The following is a 23,506-nucleotide window of genomic DNA, read 5'->3' as shown; positions in this document are numbered from 1 at the left end:
GCGAAGTACCGTACGAAGAACCGGTGACGTAGACGCTGCGTCCGCCATTCAATTACAACGCGGCTGCCCAACAACAACAATAATAATAATACTTATAATAAATACTAATAATAATATATAAATGAAAATACATAATCGGAATAAAGCAATAGAAATTATAATCAACTAAGTGCAAATCAAAATATATAGAACAAAGCGTTCAATATAAATACACACACACACATACAAATAGAAATTCAAATGTATCTGTGTTTTTGATGCTCGGTTGTTGGAGAATTCGCAAGCACACACACACACACACACACCTACACATACACATATATGTATAGATGTACACATGTATTTGTAGCTGCAGAGATAGAAGAAAGAGAGCGCGCGCGGAACGGGGGGAACTGTGATCTCATAAATAAAACAAAATAAAAATAAATAAATAAAATATGAATATATAAATATATATATAAAATGCAAATGAGTTAGTTAAATATTACATCCATACATAAAATACACAACAAAAAAAAAAAAACAAAATAACGAAATCGAGTGTTTGGTGAATTTCTGTTTAGTGCAAGCAAATTGAAAAAGGTAAATTTCTAAATAAGTGCAATAAATATAAGCATGAGAAATGTTAACAGTCGTTGCTATTTTCGCTGCACACACACATACAGACCGACAGACAACAACAACAACAACTAGTCGTATTCATATCAAGTGCCAGTGCGTGTATGTGTGTGTGTACGTGTGAGTAAGCGACGGCATTTCTTGTGAGAGAGAGAGCTCCACAAATGTGCGTGTGTGTGTGTGTGTGCAATTGTATGCAAACATTAAACAGCATTAATGTTGTGATATATATTTAAAAGCTAAACAGCTGACATGTGTGAAGCGAATGCAAAATGAATTAATATTGTATTTTGTATGAAATGCGTTCAGGTGCTAAAAGCAGCACCAGCAGCAGCAGGCGACGAAATTTAGAAACAACACTACGCCCCACTGTGTCTGCGTTGTACAACACTGCAACAAAAACACACAGCCACACAAATGCACGCGCACACAGACGAGCGTCATAACAAAAGTGGCCCCAAGCACACGCATACATGCACAAATACTTGCAGCTTTTTTTTAGTCTGCGACGCTTTGCTTGCTTGCGTCTGTTGTGTGTGTGTGTAGGCATTGCATTTAACATTGCTCACAATCGCATTAAAAGCCGCTGCTGCTGTCGCCGTCGCTGTCGTCGTCGTCGCTGCTTCTGCTGGTCGTCCACCATTTTGATTTTTTGCCCGCCGCCGCAAATCATTAAAAGTGAACTTAAAATAAGGAAAAATCCAGACAAAGTTGCTTCGGATCTCTTGTTGTTGTTGCTGTTGCAGAAACCGGTTTGCGTCGCTTCGCCTTTGCTTTGCTGTCTTTATATTTTATTTTAGTTCTTCAATATATAATGTTTTTATTTTTTAGTTGTTCTCTTTTGCTGACTTTAGCAATTTCAATTTATTTTCTAATTGTGTCTTCGCCTTGCCCATTTGCACATATTTTGTTGCCTGGGCTCCACGTCAGCCACGTGTCAACCAAATGGCGTCCACAAACACACACACATGTGCACATATATGTATGTGTAAAGTAAGCGAAAACCGGCCGGCTCAACTCGTCGCTGCATGCAACGAGAGAGCGAGTAAGGGAGAGAGAGCGCCAAACAAGCTTTTTGCTGCATTGTCGAAAGCTTTGCGAGTGCAATGCGCGCGCTCTCAACCGCAGCGAGTGAGAGCGAGAATGCATGTGTGAGTGAAAGAGAGAGATAGATAGAGGTACAGCTGCAATTATTTGCAGTTCTTGTATCTTGTTTCCGTTTCTTTTGCCTGCTGCTTCTTGGCCTCCACATCCTCTCTCCCCTCTACTTCATTTTGCTCCGCTCTTGTCTTGTCTGCATGTGTGGATAATTTGGCGCTTCGCCATGTTTTCTGCAGCCGCAGGGAGTTCAACGAGCAGTCTCTCTTTCTCTCTCTTTTTTTCAGTTGGGTGTTGCATGATTGTGTGTGTGGGGGGGGGGGGGGGAGTTTATTGGAGCCGGCGGCAGGCAAGTTGAGTTCGTTGCCGGCAAACACGTTTTCATGCCGCATTTAGTCGCCGCTTTTGCCTCTTTTCGCATTCCGACTTTTCATTTTTGCGCTTGCAATGTTGCATTGGTGCTGCTTCCTCTTCCTCCATTTTTTTTTCTTCTTTTTGTTGCAAGTTTGACAGGCCAAAAAAGATAATGAGAAGCCAGATAGGAAAACTTTCAAGGATAATCTTGGCCGTGACAAAACGTGTGTAAATATGTTAATGTAATTGCATAGCTAGACTTAAAATCAACTTAAGATATTTTCTTGAATTATAATTTTCTTACTTGGCCATATAAAGTATAAGAGTGCAAATGCAATAAAGCTGGCTTAGCTAAAGTGCGCCCCCTCTAAGCTAGATTTTTCAGCTTATAACTGAAATATTAAATAATAAAGCTGTGAAAAGTTGACCAAGCTTAGCTGACTTTACTGCACTATCGATATTAATGCGACACATATACAAACTTCAGGATTCATCAAGTTCTCTGTCACTGTGTCCAGTTCTTTGTAGTAGAAGAGTACAACATTTGGGATCTCCCTTTGCAGGCATCTCAATTCGGCGAATATTAAATATTTCATATTTAAACTAGGCACAACTCAGCTTAGTTTGATTCAGCAAGTTGATATGGTCGGCCGCTTGTCTTTGCGGATTTTGAAATATATCATAGCATAAATTAAACATTTCGTCGCTTAGGTTTTACAGAGATTAATATTGTTACCTTACTGTACATATCTTCTTCCTCCAGACGCCACCGACAATCTAACCTAACCTAACCCACTGTACTTATTTTAAAGCTCAGCTTTGATTAACGTTGTAGATGAAGCGAAATACTCTGTCATCTTTTTAACTGCTTAATATATATCTGTATATATATCGCATATATCGCAAGGATGACTCGCTCGCATGTGCATTCTCTTTGCCACTACTGAGTGCTGTATTTTATGCATCGCAAGGCTCTGTGGGGTACTACAGTTTACAACAACAGCAGCGAATTGTCTGTGTGAGTGTGTGTGCCCTGTTTGTGTGGTGCCTGGCACCACTGGCAGCCACAATTGCAAGGCGCAGCACCTCCTCACAGCAGGCAGGCGCGGTCTGGCTTGGGGCCGAAGAAAAAAATGCAGCCTAATTTTGCAAATAAAATATGCTAAGTAAGGAAGCAAGTCAAGTTGCATCCAGATGCGCGCACGACCCCCCAGCAGAGAATTGTGAGGCGCCTGCAGCCGGCACTCTTTTCTAATTCGCCATGAAAGCCAAAACTAACTATATAATACAGCCGTTGTTCAAGCCAAAAGAAAACTTGGCCAGATGGAGAGCTGGTGACGAGAGCCGACTTGGCAACAAAAACCCATATTCGTTGCCGGCGCAGCTCGCAGCGGGTTGTTGGCGAATGGAAACCAATGTGTAAATGTTACAAGTTGCAATTTATAAATTAGGAAAAATAGATACAAATAATAATAATAATTATGGCTTTTGTTGGTTTGAAAATCGATTCAATTTCGAGACTCATTCAATAAGATGTACGGATCTATACAGATGTAATAGAATACTCTGATACAAATTTGAAATCTATCTCGATGAGTTTGTAATCTTTGAGCAGATAAAGAATTAGTAGAAAACAGGCAAAGTTTTACAGTAGTCCCGATGTGACTTGAAAAGACTTTGATACGTAACATAAACTGTGTGTAAAAGTAAAGTATTATTTCGCAAGTGGAATTTTTAATTTAAACACTGTTTTAAGCCTTACCTCTGTGTGTCTGTGGAATAAACATTATTTTGCATTTATATTAGGTCTATAATAGATATAGTTAGCCGCTTCTGCAACAAAAATACGGATATATCAAAAGTTTGATCAAGATAACATAGAAATATGCCTCTATCGCCCTCAAAGTAAGGGTATACAAATTCATCCTTTTTCCAGGGCGGACGACCTGTCCACATTCTTGTGCATTCTCATGCTTTAGCCCCGATCTTATTGTATATACTATATATATATATATACATACAGACATACAAATATAAAAATGAATTGTTATTTTTATTTTTTTGTGAAAGAAGCGGGCGCCCCCTGGCGACGGCTTTATATACTTGCTCATAGGAGAGCCCGTTGTCCTTTTATATATTAATTTTTTTTTCCTTTGCGCACTGCACAAATACAAATAGAACATTCCCCGGACATGGCAGACACAATGTTCGGTTGCATGCAACTGTTGTACATTCTTACACCACTTTCCCGCCCTTTGTTACTCCACCCCCCCACCACCACCCCTTCCAGCCACGTGATCCTTTGATTCCCGGCCTTAGCCGCATTGCAGTCAATTTTTTAGTGCCTGGCCAGTTACATGTGACTGGCAACATTCCCCCATCCCCCTAGTGTCTCGTAGCTGCTTTTTCATTTGTTGATGGTCGTTGAGCATCGTGAAGCGTGTCCTGCGCTTTTCGGCCACAGAATTGTGTGTTTGTGTGCAGCAAATATTGAAAGTTTTACGGCTGCCAAAAGAGCTTGGCGCAAATATTGTTTTGCAGCAAAAGAGGCTGCAAGGATTCTCATCTGATTGGTTTCTTGGCAGCCCAAATGCAGCCAAGTGCAGAAGTATTCGTGTTTTACTGTGGCCAACATATGTCAGTTCGAACTATAAGATTGTGTGGATTATGGCTTGTTTTTGGCAAGCGCAAATCCAACAAAATATTTATCATTGCGGGAATGTGTTCGAAATAGTATGACGTATTCCTTAATAAAAAGCTTACTTTGCAACATTTGATGGCAAGTTGAAAATATGCCAAGAAATGTTCATATTGTTTTTTATTTTTCATATATATATATATATATATATATATATATATATATAGAACTACGAAATTTCAATTTTTATCGATACAAATCGATCTCCGATAGCAACAAAAACCACACTTTAATTGATATAAATACATAGTTTAACATAACAACAAAAAAAATCGTCGAGCACTCTCGACTAAAGCATTCTTACTTTAGTGGTCATCATTTACAAAATATTCTAAATATGAACCCCACTGTTTTTGAGCTCATATTCTTAAGTAGGAGTTTTTGATTTATGTTCAATAATGCATTTCTACGATTTCCGGCTTTGCATTTAATAGCCATCCTAGTTGTGTCCCGACTTCCGCCTGGGCAATTCGCATATTTGCTAAATGTGGGGAGGAATGCATTTTTGGGTGCGTTATTTACCATAAATTACAAGGAATTTCCTATTCTTTTTTCTTCTGCTTGTTCTGCATGCATGCCCCTTTCTAATTTACCTCTTGTGTGCCACAATTGCTTCGTTGTCGCAATGTGTGGCATTAATTTCTGCAACTTATGCGGCCACATCGACCCCCTTTCGCCTAACCACCACCCCTCCCACCGTATCTTGCCGGCCATAAATTACAGCAAACATTTGCCACACTTCCGCTAGCGGCGTTCTGACCACGTTCCCGTTTCAAGTGGCATGTCTGCAGTTGTGTTGCAAGCAACTACTAGAACTTGCTTGCAGCTATTTTCGTGCCTTAAGTCGGCTTATGGCACTGTCGGCTCTCTTCCCTCGGGTGGCTTATCTACATGCCTTTCCCAAAAGGGTTGCACACTACCCTCCCCCAACCCCACCAAATTGCTTTAGTGAAGTTTGTCAAGAAAATCAATATATAAGTTTTGCCCCGCATTCTCTTTTCGTTACTCTGTTTCCTTTTGTTATCGTCGTCGTCGTCCATGGCAATAAGATTTAAAATGTCCACAATGTGTCCACCAAGCCTCCAGCCCAGGCTGCCTTCTCCACAGCTCGCCCGCACCACCCACTCTCTCTATAGCTATGCCCTTGTGAAGCTTCTTGAAATTTAAAATTCAAGCGAGTCGACTTAAGCCTCAGTGACTTTAGTAATAAATGATATTAATAATATTATTTTCCTAAAAATAGAATTTCAAATAAATGTGTATTTTGATTTTGTGGCTTCAAATAGAAATTTAAATGGTGTTTTAAAGCTTTAAGTGTTTTCCTCTATAATTAAAAGAATAAACTTATATATTTAATTTATATATATATAAAGCTTATTAAAGCATCAAGCGTTGTATAAATTATTATTGTTCACTCTTTCACAGTAATAATAAATACGATCACTTTAATCTAGTGTCATTTGAAAGTTCTGCTGCTTGTATAGCTGGTGTCATTGTGGATTTGGGTGCTTTAACAACTGCCATTTGATGGCAAGCAACCCCCAAAAGCAGCAGAAGCAGCAACAGCAAACAGAGCACACTCTCCTCTCGCTGACCCCACACTCCTTGCCCCCTCCCTGCCACACACCGTCTGGCCATTTGAACTGCATTGTAATTCCAGTTGCAGACACCATCGTCGTTCATCGTCCGTCCGTCCCCCATGCAGACATAATGTCTGACTGCTGGCTGGCTGGCTGGCTGAAGTCCCCTCATTCTCAATATGGGCGAAAAGCGATTTATTTCGCTTTATCAGCAATTTTGATTTTCTTTTGTGCGCCCTCCTGTTATTGAAAGCTGCATTAAATTGGTCGCGCCAGGCATTTGTCATATCGCTGATTTACTAACCTTACACCAAACATTATCTCTTGGCCTACAACCAGAAAAGCAGACACACAGCGAAAATTTATTGAAATTTCTTATTTACTCAAAATGGGAGTTATATATATGAAAAAAAAAGTTTAATAATGCGAGTATCAATACAAATCGATTTATCGATAGTACATCTATAATTGTAGAGATAATAATTGGCAGAGCCAGGATATCTCTTAGTCGAGGCATCTGTACTGTCGAATTCTAACCTGTATGGCACACTACACAGATCAAATTATTGCACTCGTTATACGAATATCGATACAAATCGATTACCGACAGCACATCTATGCAATTACAAGGGTATCGGTTAGTCGTAGCTGTTTCGACCTGTAGCAATCTAGCTTATATGGTATCTCCAAGTCAATTACTATGACATTTTTCTCTGTGTGTGGAAACTCACCCAATATTAAACACACACCTCGCCGCCCACCCTTCCGCACTGCACGGCAGTAGCTGTAGTTAAGGGTGCAAACAAACAAACCAAAAAAATGAATTCGCATAGAATAGTAACTAACGGGAACGGCACACACAGAGCAGCACAAGTGCCGGGCCATGTATTTGCGGCTTGTTTGAGACCACGTTGTTGTTTACATATTCCGGGCGTCAACATAAAATTTATTGAGGTAGTTACCAAGCAAAAAAAAAAAAAAAAAAAACCATGCAAATTTCTGTTTTTATTCTTTTTGCTGCATTCTCTCGTTTTTTATGCAACCAAGGGCGGAACTTGAAATGGAACTCTGCTGGCTGCAACAACAAACATGCATTCAAAATGATGTTCACAGACAGGATAAAAAATAAAATAAAAAAGCTGAAATTTGCACAGAAAAATATGTGCAAATTGAATATGTGTGGTGCAGGTCAGAGAGTGTTGTGTGTGTGAGGGGGTGTGATGTGCTTTAGGGGTGAGAATTGGACATGAATACGGTTATGAGAATGCCTCTACACATGTAATAAGAGAAGCCCATGCAAGCGGACCTGGGGTTTTGAAACACAATATTCAAAACGAGACCTCGTTGCGGAATGTGGCTATCTCTGTACGGGCCCAGAGTATCACAAAAATAATGTGTAAAATATACACAAAAGTTTACTACAGTTACGTCAATGAGTTATTATGTGTACGTATGTGATTACGGCTCCTGAAAGAATATTTCAATTTGGCAAGCAAAGAGTACTGAAGCAGCAGCACTAGTAAATTGTATATCCTGAATTCATAAAAAAAATATGTTATAACAGGCAGAAGATGAACGGGCTTGGAAAATTGAACAGGTATCCAGCACATAAAAAAGAATGCCTTCACCTTTCACTGGCGGTATTTTGATAGTTGGAGAATTACCGCGAACCCTATTTCTACAGTGTTGCCAATGTCAAAACTGAACTGCTAAGTTTGTGATCGAAAATCGATAACATGCTTAAAGTATATGTCTCTACTAACATAGTCCACGCTATTTAATATACTCTTCCACAGCATAGTACAGCTCAATGGGGGGCACTTGCGACGCGCTGCTCCCTGTTGTGTTTGCAGCAAATAATGCGCCACATGCGGTTGCTGCCGCTGTCAACAGCACTTTTCACTTGCAGCTCGCTGCATTTTCACGCCCAGACAATTTTCAATAGTCAACACCGCCCTCCCTCCCCCACCAAGGGGAAGGCGTGTCTGTTGACTCGGCATTTTGGTCATATTGTTTTGGGTCACATTGCAATTTTAAATAGTTATCAGTGTTGATGGTGTTAGCAGGGACCCAAAGGAGGGAGGGCAACAGGGTTGTTATTTCAGAAATTATCGATATGTGGGCACAGCACGTGCATAATTGAAAATCAAGTCGGCTTTTGTCGTCTCTTTGTTTTTTGACATTACTCAAAACTTATTGTTTGCCAGTTGTGAAAAATTAGCTGTACAATTCGGGACTGTTTGTCTTACAACAATTAAAAAAAAATAGCAAAATTCAATTCCGAATACAAACATTTTCAAAAGGACAAAACTCGCATTTCTCTCTGGAATTAAATTGTTTTCCTCTTTTCGCAATGTTTCTTAACGTTTCGCAGCGGCAGGAGCAGCGCATCGACGCTGCAGCAGTGGCAGCGACATCGGCAGCAGCAAAAACAACGCTGTCAGCTGCCAACAACGAGATTAAGCCCCGCGACAGGGGCGCAAGTGAGTAATGACAACAACAGCAATAAATTCGACATAAAAAAGTATTTCAATGTCATGCGAAAGAACGATAGCAAAAAAGCAAGCAAAAAAAAGAAAGAAATAGCAATAGCCAAAGCCAAAGCAAAAGCGCAGAGTGAGCGCAGAGAGAGCCGTGGAGAGAGCAACAAACAAAAAGCAGCATTGAAAATTCTACATTTTGTTTGCAATGCAAAACAGAATTATGAACAGCGAACGCCTGCACACACCCCCCATCCCCCCAAGCATTCGTTCGTCACTGCTGCCCACGCGTGCTCGCTCTCTCCCGCTCTCTCTCACGTTTGGTCATTCATTTAACGCTCTTGGGCTCTCGCGCACATTGCGATCTTCGATAACTTTTTTTTTTCTTTTTGCCCACTGTAGTTACGCAATAATCGCGTTTTGTGTAGTTCTTTTCTCTATTTTTTTGTGTGTTTGCTTTTGTTTGAGCAATCGCCGCATACCAAACGCTCAAATAATAATATAGTTTTTATTGCTTGCTGATAATAGATTGGTTTCGCTCTGTGTGTGTGTGTGTGTGTGTGCGTATTTTCTACTTCTACTTGGCAACACTTCGTTTAATTTTGCATTATGACAGCTGCTTTTGCTCGGCTAGTGCACCTGTGCACAGTGACACAAGCATGAGAAAATAGTATGCACTTTGTTTTATTTAATTTGTTGTATTTTAATTATTTTGTATGTACATATAAATTAGTAGGTATATATAAAATAATAAATAGTAATAATAAAATAATATACATATGTCAAACATACAAAAAAAGCTCTTTTCAATACATTAGCTCGCAACCAGTTTTGCCTCGCGTCCTAATGACACACAACGCAACGCACACACACACACACAAACAAATACAAATGTCAACGTCACAGTATAGTTTCTATGGCTGCGTTTTGCAAGCGTGCCGTCGGCTCGGGTCGGTCGTCGTGTGTGTTCGTCGTGTGTCCGGCATTCGGACAGACGCACGCACATTTCGCGAACGCGCCTCTTTTCTATTGTTTACCTTTTGCTTTTGTTGTCATGCTCTCCTCTCTCCACTGCTGCTGCTGATTATCTCTGTCACGCACGCACTAATTTGTGCGTGCTGCGTTGTCTCTCTCTCTCTCTCTCTCTGTGTGCTCTTTTGGCCCACTCTGTTGATCATACGCAACGCACAATTTGTTTGAAGTCAATGAACTTATTCGCAAACTTCTCTCCCTCTCCCACGCTCTGATAGCTTTGTTGTCTGCCGTTCGCTCGCTCTCTCTCTGTCTCTGTCGCTCTTTGTGCGTGCGTTGCGAATTTTGTTCGCAAATACTCGCGACCCATTTTCAACATTTTTATTTTGTGCTTGTTCATTGAACTCTTAACGTACATAATTACGACTTTGGGGAATATAATTTCTCATTTTTATTTGTAATTGCAATTGCAGAAATGGCGGAAGGCAATGGCGAATTATTAGATGACATTAACCAGAAAGCCGATGACCGTGGCGATGGCGAACGTACAGAGGATTATCCCAAGCTGCTGGAATACGGTCTGGACAAGAAGGTATACACACAGATATATATACATAGTTGTATGTGCTTATTCTTAATTGTATTTTCAATTTTGAAGGTCGCCGGCAAACTGGATGAAATCTACAAAACCGGTAAACTGGCTCACGCCGAGTTGGATGAGCGTGCGCTGGACGCGCTCAAGGAGTTTCCCGTCGATGGTGCCTTGAATGTGCTTAGTCAGTTCCTCGAGTCAAATCTGGAGCATGTGTCAAATAAGTCTGCCTACCTGTGCGGGGTCATGAAGACCTATCGCCAGAAGAGTCGCGCCAGCCAGCAGGGTGTACCAGCGACCGCCAGCACCATACAGGTGAAGGGCCCCGACGAAGACAAGATCAAAAAGATACTCGAGCGCACCGGCTACACATTGGATGTGACTACAGGTAAGTACACATTTTAGCTACACACTCGAATTGGGAATTATTTATATATATTCAATAGGACAACGCAAATATGGCGGGCCGCCACCAAATTGGGAGGGCAATGTGCCTGGCAACGGTTGCGAGGTCTTCTGTGGCAAAATACCCAAGGATATGTTCGAGGATGAGCTAATACCGCTATTCGAGAACTGTGGCGTCATTTGGGACCTACGGCTCATGATGGACCCGATGACGGGCACAAATCGTGGTTACGCATTTGTCACATTCACAAACCGCGAGGCGGCCATCAATGCTGTGCGACAGGTATTTATGCCCAAACCCCTTTTGACTATCACAACACCCAACCTACTACCCAGCCACCCCTAACTTTTTACCCCCGCCTCAAAAAAAAAAAAACCTAAACACAGCAAAAAACAAAAAAAAAATTAAAAGAAATAACACCGTCCGTCCATATAAAGCGCTTAATATTATATTATTACTATTACTATTGTATCACTTATGCTATATATATATATACAACATACATATATCCAAAAATTTCTATCTGTATAGTAGGTAAAGTTCGTTACAAACGTTTTTGGTCCTCAACACAGCCGCGCTTGCAACCAAAATTCGTACGAATTGAGAATCCAACACCAAAGAACAACTAAACAAAAATTACCCGATTTGGCGCTTTAAAAGAGATTAATATCCTGCCTTGAACTCTTAACTCTCTAACTCTTGTGCTCTGCCTATACTCTATATAGATATATATAATATATATATATCTGTAATTTGTTATGTGTGCATGTCCTTTTTCTTATATACATAGATGATAAATCGAAAGTACTACCTACTACTAGAAGCGAGTCAAACGAAATTTGCATAATTTGAAAAGAGTTCTCTCTGCGATTCATATTCTATATATACTGCAAATCTGTACAATCCCCTATCTCTCTCTCTCTATCTATATATTATTTTCACTCTATTCTTTTTGAATTCATTTTCCTAGTCTTAAGTCAATCTGTAGCTATATAGAGCATCATCATATCAAAATCGTAGCCTATCAACTTTGTAGATAAATAATCTATATAATATTAGGGGTACGTTTCCAATTGTCTGGTTTTATGAAAAGATGAAAAAAAAGAACACAAAAACAAATGCAACTCGAGCATGTCCCCTAAAAAAAAATTAACTAACTAACCATCCAGGAGAGCTTTAAATTATCATCTAACTATAACTAACAAGAATCTCTCTCTTAACTAACTTGTTCTTTTAAATTAATATTTCAAAATGCGGCTCCCAACGATAACAAATAAAACAAAAAAAAAACTGCAAAAACATTTCGAAATTGGTAATGCAAAATTATTCTAAATTGTTTTTTTTTTGTTTGTTGATATTTTCTTAATTTGATATATTGTAAACCTCGCCCGCCCCCACAACCCGAAACCGACAACATCCAATGACCCAACCTCAACCCAATTTTCAGTTTTTCTTTTCTTTTTTTTACAAATTATCATTTTTATTTATGATTTATTATTGATTAACAATTGAATTGGTATTAAAAACAACATTTTACCTTCCCCTAGCTCGATAATCACGAAATAAAACCCGGCAAGTGTCTGAAAATAAATATAAGCGTACCGAATCTACGCCTTTTCGTAGGCAATATACCCAAGTCAAAAGGCAAAGATGAAATTTTAGAGGAATTTGGTAAACTTACAGGTAAATTGAAACACAAAACACACAAAATTAACAACGTATTTAAAATTTTCCAACTATTGGAGAGCTGTCTGTGAAAGGTGGCGCTTCTTCTTCTTTCTCTCTCTCCACGCCTTTCACTTGTCTCCAAAAAATCGGCTTTAATTCAAAACAAAAATCCAATTGGCTTACAACAAGAATTGATAATTGGCTAATTGGGCAGGCAGGCAGGGTCTTAGTTTAGGGTTATTGTTCAGCTTTAGGTTATTTTTTTGTTAACGTTTAAGTTCTTTTATTTTTACTCATTTACTTTATTGCTTTCATCACCATCCAACATAAAAACATCCAACCATCCAATCCATCCATGCAGTCAAAAATCATAAAGTAATCAAAGGAAATCATTTCCTCATTATTCCCTTACTCGAGACTCTTTTCAAATGCGAAAAAAAAACACATGAATGCACTTAAAATCAGGGTGTCAAACCGAAATCGCAACCGCAACTTGACCGATTTGGAATACAGTAGACCATATATTGCCCAACATAACCGAATAACGAAAAAAAAATGCAAACCATAAATTGGAACGGAATACGATTCGGGTTGACACTCTGTTTAAAAACAATTATTGTCTACAAATTGTATTTAGGTTACGCACACAAAAGTACACATACACCCACACACACACAGACACACCCACTCATACACATACACGGCCATACACATACTTCAGCCCATAGTTAGACGCCATTTTGCCATTTGCCATACGCTTTAAATAATGGTACAAAAGCATTTCTTTACTATTTACTATTGTTTCATAAATATATATATATATAATATCTCCAGTCATTAACTTTGCGTGAAAAAAAAAACAATACCAAAATGGAAAATTGAAATTATACCAAAATTTTGTATGCATTGCATATCAATTTTTTTATTTATTTTTTTTTCTTTTATTATATGTGGAATATGGTAGGCAATTTTTTTTTTCTTATACCGCTATAAGGTCATCTGAAATATTGGTGTCTAAAATTTCTAATTATAAGTGTACTTCTGTAAAAAGGTAAGATTGTAATTTCAAAAAATATAAAGTGTATTAGATGACTTTATAGCATGGTGTCAAACCGGAAACTTATTGAAATTAACAATCGAAATTCAGCATTATTTTTACTTTTTTTTTTTAAACGGAATGGAATACCGTAAGGAAAAAATGTAAATTTGAAAAACCGCACCATTTCGGTTTGACACCCGCGTTTTTAGCTGTAATAAAAAAAATCTAAGTCATAAATCATAATTTTTGATTACTTCTCTCGGTAGTGTGAACAGCAATATTAAATACAACACATTATACAATTCACTAAATAATATTAGTTGAACTGACAACTTATAAATTTTAGCTAAAAACCAAACCTAATTTTGATATTTCGATAAATTCCTTTTTATTTGGCACGAATAATAACAAACTAAGAAACTTAATCTTACAAAAAAAAATTACTAAGGCTAAGTCTAGATCTTACAAATTTAATTGAAAAAAAAATCAACACACGCACAACAACCCTCACATACTACACACACACAACACACACCACTATCAGATACAACCATAATTTTTTCACCCACAAAACTAAACATTCCAAAATAGAGAAAAAATAAAAATAAAACAGCCGCAGAAACCCAAATGGATACAAATTTTTCATAGCAAATCAAAATTTTCTTTTGTTTTGTGTGAACTTTTCGAACAATTGCAGCTAAATGATTTTGAAATTCGGAAAGGCAAAAAGATTGGTGTTACGATATCATTTAACAATCACCGGCTATTTGTCGGCAATATACCTAAAAATAGAGATCGTGACGAATTAATTGAGGAATTTTCTAAACATGCACGTAAGTGATCCAAAACAAAACAACCAACCAAAAAAATAAATACAAACCCCAATAAGAAAACAACTATACCAAACCATCCCCCTCCAAAGAACCCCTCAGAGAATTGGTAAAAAAATATAATTGGTTAAAAAACAAAAAATATATATAAAAAAAATGTAAGGCGATATTTGCAGATAATTGAAAAAAGACTGCAGCAGCAATTAAAAGTATTAATTAATTAATTGGATTTTTGTTTTGCAATTTTCGCTTTTAAAAGGCTTCCAAATTGAATAAAAAAAAACTCCCCAGAGGCAAAGTTTCTACACGTTCCAAAAGACGGGTTACAAACCTAAAAATTGAATAAACCATTCAAATTCAGAATCGATATGATAATTCCATATAAATTTCGAGCCAATTGATAAACAGAAATACTGTAGAACTTTTGTCTGGGTGTACCCTTAACAACTCACTCTATCCCTCTCTCTCTCTCTCTCTCTCTCTTTCTCTATCTCTCTCTCGCTCTATAGTACTACTTTTCTGCTAGTAAATACAACAAAAAATTAATTGTTACACTTTGCTTATGATTTGTATATTAATAATGTGCCCAATTTGTTGACATTGAAAACCTGTAGCTAAACAATTTGCCAAAATTTAACAAAAAAAAAAGAACCAAAAACATTTTTGAATATTTTTGAAATAAACTGAACATTTTTGTTTTAGAGTGCAGTTACATATTTTATATACAAAGTCCATCAATTTGTTTAGGGATACAACCACAATTCGTATAACTGAAGTCTAGAAATCTATACTAGATTCTGTTCTGGCCAATCATATATATAACTATGGTAATGACTGGAGAAAAAACACTACTTGCTGTAAAACCCACCACCCCCCAACCACCCCAAAAGAAAAACAAACTCATTTTTACTCTCTCTCCTATATCTCTGTCTCTTTGAGCAAAATTCAAAAATCAAATTGAAATCAGTTTCCGTTTCTCGCCTCTACAGTGTATACTATCCTATTATTATTATTTTTGTTTAATAAACCGAATCAAAAGGAAATACTCTCGAAATATATATAAATATATATATGTATATAAATATATATATATTTAGTTACTTGTACAAAAGAACAAAATCAAAAAATGCATTAAAAGAAACAAAAGAAATAATGTTTCCTACAGGGTATCAAACCGGATTAAAATTTGGAACCGGTTTGATGCCCTGGTTATTATTTTAGTTTTCCTTCTAAGTGTGTATTTCTTTCTCTCTCTCTCTCTCTCGCTCTCTTATATATACGTATATCTCTATGTGATACTCTCTCTCTCTCTCTCTCGCTCTCTTATATATACGTATATCTCTATGTGATACTCTCTCTCTCTCTCTTTATATATATAAAAAACACACAAAAAAAAGTTTAGCTTAGCTTTATTTATTCAAAAATATTTGAAAAAAAGCAAGGAATTTGTTGGCATTGGTTTTCAAAATCACCTTAACGATAAACGATAAATTGCAAGAGAATATCGATAACACAGAAATTTTCACAAAAATGCCCGCTTTAAAATTTTGTGCATATTTCTGTCGTCGATATTATTCAAGAGTTCGGCGATTATTTGATGCCGTTATCATCACACACTTACACACACACACACACCCAGTTACAAATACATACAGAGCCACCCCACACACACACACATACACACACACACTCTTAAAATGCTGTCAATACAAATACTTTTTTGTTGTATTTCTCTATATATGTGTGTGTGAAAAAGAAAAAAAAAACAACTAATCATAACTATTTAGTAGAGCTGCATTTGAACTAATTATTTGAATTGATTGTCAATTATTGAAAATACTCATTTAACATTCGTTCTCTTTGTATTTGTAAAATGCAATAAACCTAAAATCGAATATGTGTATAGCTGGCCTCTACGAGGTAATCATCTATAGTTCTCCCGATGACAAGAAGAAGAATCGCGGCTTCTGCTTTCTCGAATACGATTCACATAAGGCGGCTTCTTTGGCCAAACGGAGACTTGGCACTGGTAGAATTAAGGCAAGTATATTATATATATATCATAATTATATTTAGGAACAATTCATAAAAGCTATCCTTTTGTTATTATCAGGTTTGGGGATGTGATATTATAGTCGACTGGGCCGATCCACAGGAAGAGCCGGATGAACAAACAATGTCCAAGGTTAAAGTGCTTTATGTGCGAAATCTAACGCAAGACGTTACAGAGGATAAACTGAAGGTTCGTTTTGTAAATCGCGAAAGCGATGCGGCAAATGCTAAGTTAATATCATTTCAGGAACAATTTGAGCAATATGGCAAAGTGGAACGCGTTAAGAAGATTAAAGACTATGCCTTTATACACTTTGAGGATCGTGATAGCGCCGTCGAAGCTATGCGTGGCCTTAATGGCAAGGAGGTCGGCGCCTCAAATATTGAGGTAGGTATTATTGTATTATACCGATACCGGATAAAAATTAAATTTGTTAAGAAGCCTTTAACGCAACTGATATTATTAACCAAACCATGCCTTACCACCGTAAGGCACCAATACAGATCCGAATACATTAAAAAAATTAAAAGCGAAAAAAGCTTAAGCTTCCCCATATCTTCATATTTGATGTACCAGAATCAGTTTGATTCAACAGCATTTAATATTTTGGTTTTGTTATTTTTTTTTTGTACAGGTCTCACTTGCCAAACCGCCATCGGACAAAAAGAAAAAGGAAGAAATTCTGCGCGCACGCGAACGACGCATGATGCAAATGATGCAAGGGCGTCCCGGAATCGGGTAAGTGTTTGGGTACTATCCCTAATATAAAAAAATAACAAAAACCATGCCGATAAAGCCTTGAATGAATGAGAGCTGAAAAGTTACTTGACCAATTTGATCAAGTTTATTTAATTATATAACTGATATCGATATAAATCGATAAAAGCCACAATTCCCGATTACAGACATACATTGATATAATATTGATCATGGGAAAGATCCTATATTTATATGCAAAAAACATTCATGCAAGGCTTTAATCCACACACACCACACACACACACGATCCTTGTCTAGCACAACAACAACAACATCAACACAAAATTGGAGCGACAAAATTCCAAAATACAAAAATTAAAATGCAATGCAAAACTGAACGATTTGCATAGAATTGGCCTACAACGATTTTGATTGAAATTCAAGTGTTCAAAAAATATGTTTGCTTTTCAAGTCACTCGATTCCTTATATTAATTCAATCAATTAATTTGTATAATTTTTATATTTTCTTTCTTTTTATTGCCAATTGTCAATTGCCACGTCGTGATCCTAACCCAAATATGTGGGTGTTGAACGATCTACTATCATCACCTACCCACAAATTTTAAAACTAAAAAAAAAAAAAAAAAAAAAAATGAAAAAAAAAAAATGAAAATCACCCAACACAACAAACTCCCGACAAATTGTGAAACTCTTTGGTTGTTAAGATTTGAAACATTGTCTCCATACAGAAACCTGTCGCCGACACATCCCAGCATGATGTCCATAACGCCCATGCGAATCCCAGGGGCGCGTATGCCGCTGCGCACGCCGATGCCCCGCGAATACGGTAAGTTGGGCAAATACGCCAATAAGTGAAAAACCACAAAACCAAAAAAAAAAATTAAGAAAACGATAACCTCTCCTCATCAAAAAAGATTATCTGTGTCTCTCGCTCTCGTATCTCTCTCAAAGAGTATAATATCGCAGGAAATAATATTTGATTTAGTTTCTTGTAGTTAAAAACAAACAACAAATAATGATAGGTTTATGTTTAGTTCAAATTGTAGTTAAATGTAACGGCGAAAACTAACCTTAAAAATAACAAAACAAAAAAAAAAAAAACTAAACAACTAAATTGGTCTTGCAGCTTACAACTTTAAGTTAGATCATCAAAAAAAATCCAATGCCAATATTTTGGTTTTTTTCATCCACCTTTATCGTTTATGTATCATGTATCCGTCTCTCTCTCTCTCTCTCTCTCTCTCTCTCTCTCTCATTTTAGTTAGTTATGTATATTTAAGGTTAGAAAGCGCGCTGCCCACTAACTTGTACGCTCGTGCCCATCGCCCTTAAACCAAATTATCACACATACACACTCAAAGACACACACACACACCTGTACACCAAAATGCCTTAGCACCTATAATCCATACGCAACAAAAAAAATAAATAAATGTATATCCAGCTAGATTGAGAACTAACCAATTGAAGATTTAACCAATTTTACGCACACACACACACACTCACACATAACCAAACTTTTTACTTGAACATAACCTCACTCTATGTTTTTCATGTATTTTTGCAAGTTCTTCTTCTACTATATATGTGTCAATGCGCTCTTTCTATTTTTATCTCTCTCCTTTTGTTTCTAATTGCTTGCATGTCATTTATTTATTTTTTTTGTTACGATTCTCTTCGATGTTGTCTTTTTATTCTTATCCTTTTTCTTGTTTCGTTTAATCTCCTACTTCACATCGACAAGATGCTGAAGTCGCTCTCGATCTCTCTCTCTCTCTCTCTCTCTCTGTTTCTCTCTGGCTCTCTTTGACCATGACAGCAATAACATATAATTAAAATAGTTAGAATTTAACCTATAAACGTTGTTCATAGCTGTGTTTTTTTATATGTCATAATTAAACGTTGCCAATTGTGTGTTCTCTGTGTAGCGAATGTTAAGCACCCTGTATACTGTTTGATGTTTTATCACCGGTAAGTAACACCCAAAAAATGTCATCATCAATCTACCTACTACTACCACTACTACTACTACTACTATTATAAATCAATGAATGTGTGCCACGCCCACCATATTCCACACACCCTCCTCCTAATTCCATCCAGCGTTTAGTACGCGCCCAATTGGAGCTTACGACAATTGGACTTAAAAGCAGCTTACGAGAAATACTATAGGGATAACCCTTCTCACACCTACACACACACACACACACACACCACACATACACACACAGCACACACACACACTCGAATCAATGAAGCATTAATATATATACCCTATATAATCTTCCTTCCTCCTTCCACATCCTTCTGTCAAAAAAACCAACAAAAAAAAAATCCACCAAATTTCGTAGACTACGATTATGATTATTTCGGCTATCCGGATTTTCGCGGCCCCGGCCCGGCAAATTTTGGGGCTGATTCGTATTACGATGACATCTATCGCGCCTATGAGGGCGATTACAATTATTATGATTTTGCAAACAATGGCGTCGTCTCAGGCAGTGGCAACAACAGCAACGCCGTTGCCCCGGTTGCCATCGGCAGTGGAGGGGCCGCCCTCAACTCGCCGCAGCAACAGCGTCCGTCAAGAACCCAAGCAACTTACAGTAATACCACAGTGGTCATGGTGCGTGTTTCAATCCCATAACTTTCGCTTCAATTGTTGCGTGTTGTGTTAAATCGTGTCTAGAAATGCTTTCTTTCCCTACACATTTGATGAAATCACAGTTACAGCAACAGTTACACACGCCACACAGAAACACATGAAACGAATTTGTAGCTTCTAAACGAATTTATAGCTTCTCTTTGTAAGTAGTTAAAAACAAATTGATTGGAAAATCGACTACTAATCTTCTTATTAATATTAATTTTGACTTAATACTTTACTAGCTGAAATTATATATTATACATCAAAGAGCTTTCAAAGTTTCGTTAACAGATCAGAGCTTATTTCCCTATAATTCTAAAAGAGCTTTTCAATTGCACTTAGAAATCATAAAGCTCAATCAAAAATAAACGAATGAATGGAATTATGAGAATTTCAAATGTTTTCAAAACATTCCAAAGCTCCTTAAAACGAGTGGCTTAAAAGTTTACGCTCACTGATCCTCTTCTTCTAATTCTAGAAGCAAGCTTGAAGAGAACACATAAATTTCTCTACAGAATAAAGCCTCATTGTTATCAATGATAATTTCAGCTAGTGGCATTTTTGTTTATTTACATATAATTTCGATACATTTTTGATTTCAGCTTTTTTGTTTTGCTTTAAGGCTGATTTTTTTTAAGCCCCAACATATTAATTACATATATTATAATATACGCTTTTTATTTCGCTTACAATCAAATCAAAATTTGCACGTCAACCAACAACAACAAGAACAACAAAGCAGCACATCAAACCTCGCCCACACAGATACAACTCACACACATACTACACACACACGCACAACCAAACGCACACCCGCTCGCATTCGGATACAGCTTTTTTCATTTCGCTTCGCTTTGCTTTTTGCCATGGAAACTAACAAAAAAAAATGCTTTATTATGCTTTAGTTTTTAATTTGGCTTTAATGCATCAAATGCTTTTTATATTGCTATGCTTTTTCAATAAAATTAAGCGTTTTATAGACTTATTAATTATACATTAATTCATTGTGTTTTTTTTACATATTATTAAATTTATTAAGTTTAATGCGCTTTTGGTAACCCAAGGAAAAAATTCGTAGCATACTTTTAAGCACCGCCCGCTCCGCTTTGTATGGTTTTTTATTTCGATTTTTATCAACTGACAAATTGATTAAAAAATTATTTACATATTGTCAATCTTAAGACAGCAGAAAAGTTAAATAAAAAAGAATTGGAGCTGAAGCTCGATTTTTGTTAATAGATACATGTACTTTGAATTCCTGCGCGCTGTGATTTGTTGTTTATTAAGTACTACAACTAATTTGTTATGTATTAGAGGCAGTAAAAAATTGCAAATTTCGAAAATAAACACCAAAAAGACAAAAAAAAAAAAACAAACAAATACACAGACAATTTTTACAAAAAATATATTAGCATTTGTTTTATCTCGTATCAGACGTAATCTTTCATACAAATATAAATATATATATATATTTATATGTATATATTTACTACATATTAAAAGACATTGCATATAAACTTAATATATATATATACTACATACTTACATATATATTTATTGTATGTAAATATAAGAATCTAACGCGTTTATTTCGATTTTTCTTTTCTTTCTTTTCTTTTTTATATATGTTCTTGTTTATATACTCTTATATATATATACAAACAAATCATATGTTTTTCGGTAACAACAACAAATTTTTACAAAAACTTTGCAAACACAAAAAAATTATATATATGTTCGTCAAAACCAAAAAACCAAAATTCCTAACAAATTCTATCTCTGCCAAAAACCAAAAAAATAAAATACCTAAAATTAAAAACCAACCAACCAAAAATCACCAACGACCAATCATAACCAAAAATAAATCTATCAACAAATCTTTTCGATTCAAAAACAAAAAAAAAAACCCAAACCCGTATTAAATTTTTTTCTCGAAATTCGCAACTGCATTCTGCCTTTCAAAATTCCACAAAATCCAAATCCAAAATGTATTTTTATTCGCAAATTTTGTACAACGATTTGAAATGACCAACAAATTTGACAATTATCTTGGCGATCCATATATATTATATATATATATATATATATATATATGTATATATATACACACATTTTACAAAAAAAAAATATAATACTGCAAAAATAATTCGAAAACTCAACCAAAAAACTATAACAAAAAATCGACGCTCGAAAAACTGGAATAACCTGAATACCTGAATATGGAAACTCTCTGATATGGAAACACCCACGCTCTCTGGATTATATATGTATAACATTGAACTACACACATACACACCCACACACACAACACATACACCCACACCACACACACAACACATACACCCACACCACACACACATGCATGCGTGCATGCCATTGATGATGATGATGAATGATGAATGATGATTAGGGGGCTGGTCGTGGGCATGGAATCACAGTCCCGCGTGGCCGAGCCGTTGGCCAACGTGGCAGCATCAGTCGTCTGGTGGCCCAACCAGCGCCACAGGCGGCAACAGCGGCGGTGGCGGCGGCGGCGGCGGTGGGACAGGCGGCGGCGGCTCATCGGGGGGCGGCCACCGTTCAGGGGGCGCAAGCAGCAACCGGGGGGGTGGTCCGTGGGGTGGCACCAATGCGTCCCAGCGCTCCTGGCACCCAGCACGTCAAGCCGCTACAAAATTTACCAGGTGAGCTCAACCAACAACAAAACCACCAAACAATAAACAACAGCAACAGCAAAATAAAAAAAAAAATCCAAAATCAAAATCAAAATGAACAACCACAACGTGTTCTCAAATGCAACAACAACAACAACAACTGCAGCTGCAACAACTACAACAAACAAGCAACACAAAAACAACTAAAATAATAAAAGAAATGTCCTATATATCATAAAAACAAATTCATATAAATTAATAAGTAAAGCCAAGTTAAAACCTCCCCACACACACACACACACACACACACACACACACACACACACACACACACACACACACTCACACAAGCACACACAAACACCTATGAGGTATGAATTGGGGTTCACGTATTAATGTCGTGTGTATTTTTTTTTAATTTTAAAATTTTCTTTTTTTTTTTGCATTTTGTAATCGTGTTTTTCTCAATGTTGTAACGAAATCAATTCATTAATTTTGTTCTCCTTATATACATATGTGTTTTTATGAAATCTTTATAATATATATATATACATTTTCTTACTGTAGTTTTTTTTTATGCTTCTTGCTGCTTTTGGATTGTGTGGTCAAGCGGAATATTTTAATTCAAACACATTTGCCACATCATTTTCATCAATTATTAAAAATCAAAATTCAGCGCTGAAATGTATGCTACAGTTTTTTTTGCATGAATCTTAGTCCCACGACCAAAACAAAAGCAGTAAGCAGCACACACAGACACACACACACCAAACACACACACACACATTCACATTCACGCACATCTTATGTATATGGAAAGCCACTATAACAAATTATATAAAGCATATATATATATGTATATATATATATGCTTTTTACATGTCCTCAGAGCTGTGTAAAAACGTTTTATGAATCGATTAGTATTTACAAAACAAACAACAAAGAAAACATCCAAAACACCTCAAATATTGTCACCTTAACCAACATTCGCCCTGCCCTAACCACGCCCCCACCACCCAGTCAAAGAGTAGTGGAGAGTTGAAGATTATATATATATATATAAATGTATATATCTTTACATAGAATACCCACCCGC

The 23,506-nt window shown here is 36.8% G+C and overlaps 1 protein-coding gene across 19 annotated transcripts in view; it reads left to right on the top strand.

Annotated features, from left to right (window-relative positions):
* The window catches only part of LOC6568601 (heterogeneous nuclear ribonucleoprotein R), a 59,904-nt gene that overhangs the window by 31,768 nt on the left and 4,630 nt on the right, over positions 1 to 23,506 (top strand). For 2 of the 19 annotated variants that reach the window (XM_043214970.1, XM_043214974.1), the window contains exons 1-12: positions 8,754 to 8,831; positions 10,274 to 10,392; positions 10,459 to 10,780; positions 10,839 to 11,080; positions 12,346 to 12,481; positions 16,242 to 16,375; positions 16,449 to 16,577; positions 16,635 to 16,775; positions 17,023 to 17,126; positions 17,838 to 17,935; positions 19,461 to 19,735; positions 22,167 to 22,440. In XM_043214970.1, the coding sequence (XP_043070905.1) occupies positions 10,276 to 10,392; positions 10,459 to 10,780; positions 10,839 to 11,080; positions 12,346 to 12,481; positions 16,242 to 16,375; positions 16,449 to 16,577; positions 16,635 to 16,775; positions 17,023 to 17,126; positions 17,838 to 17,935; positions 19,461 to 19,735; positions 22,167 to 22,440 (1,972 nt within the window). In that variant the 5' untranslated portion in view covers positions 8,754 to 8,831; positions 10,274 to 10,275. Of the gene's footprint in view, positions 1 to 517; positions 583 to 8,753; positions 8,832 to 10,273; positions 10,393 to 10,458; positions 10,781 to 10,838; positions 11,081 to 12,345; positions 12,482 to 14,202; positions 14,339 to 16,241; positions 16,376 to 16,448; positions 16,578 to 16,634; positions 16,776 to 17,022; positions 17,127 to 17,813; positions 17,936 to 19,037; positions 19,081 to 19,460; positions 19,736 to 20,485; positions 20,677 to 22,166; positions 22,441 to 23,506 lie in introns of those variants that run through there. The other 17 variants (XM_043214968.1, XM_043214971.1, XM_032740508.1 and 14 more) reach the window with 15 other exon arrangements.

This window comes from Drosophila grimshawi, unplaced genomic scaffold (assembly GCF_018153295.1).
Source record: "Drosophila grimshawi isolate 15287-2541.00 unplaced genomic scaffold, ASM1815329v1 contig_311, whole genome shotgun sequence".
In the NCBI taxonomy this organism is placed as follows: Eukaryota; Metazoa; Arthropoda; class Insecta; order Diptera; family Drosophilidae; genus Drosophila; species Drosophila grimshawi.
This window is presented reverse-complemented; position numbering and strand designations above follow the sequence as displayed.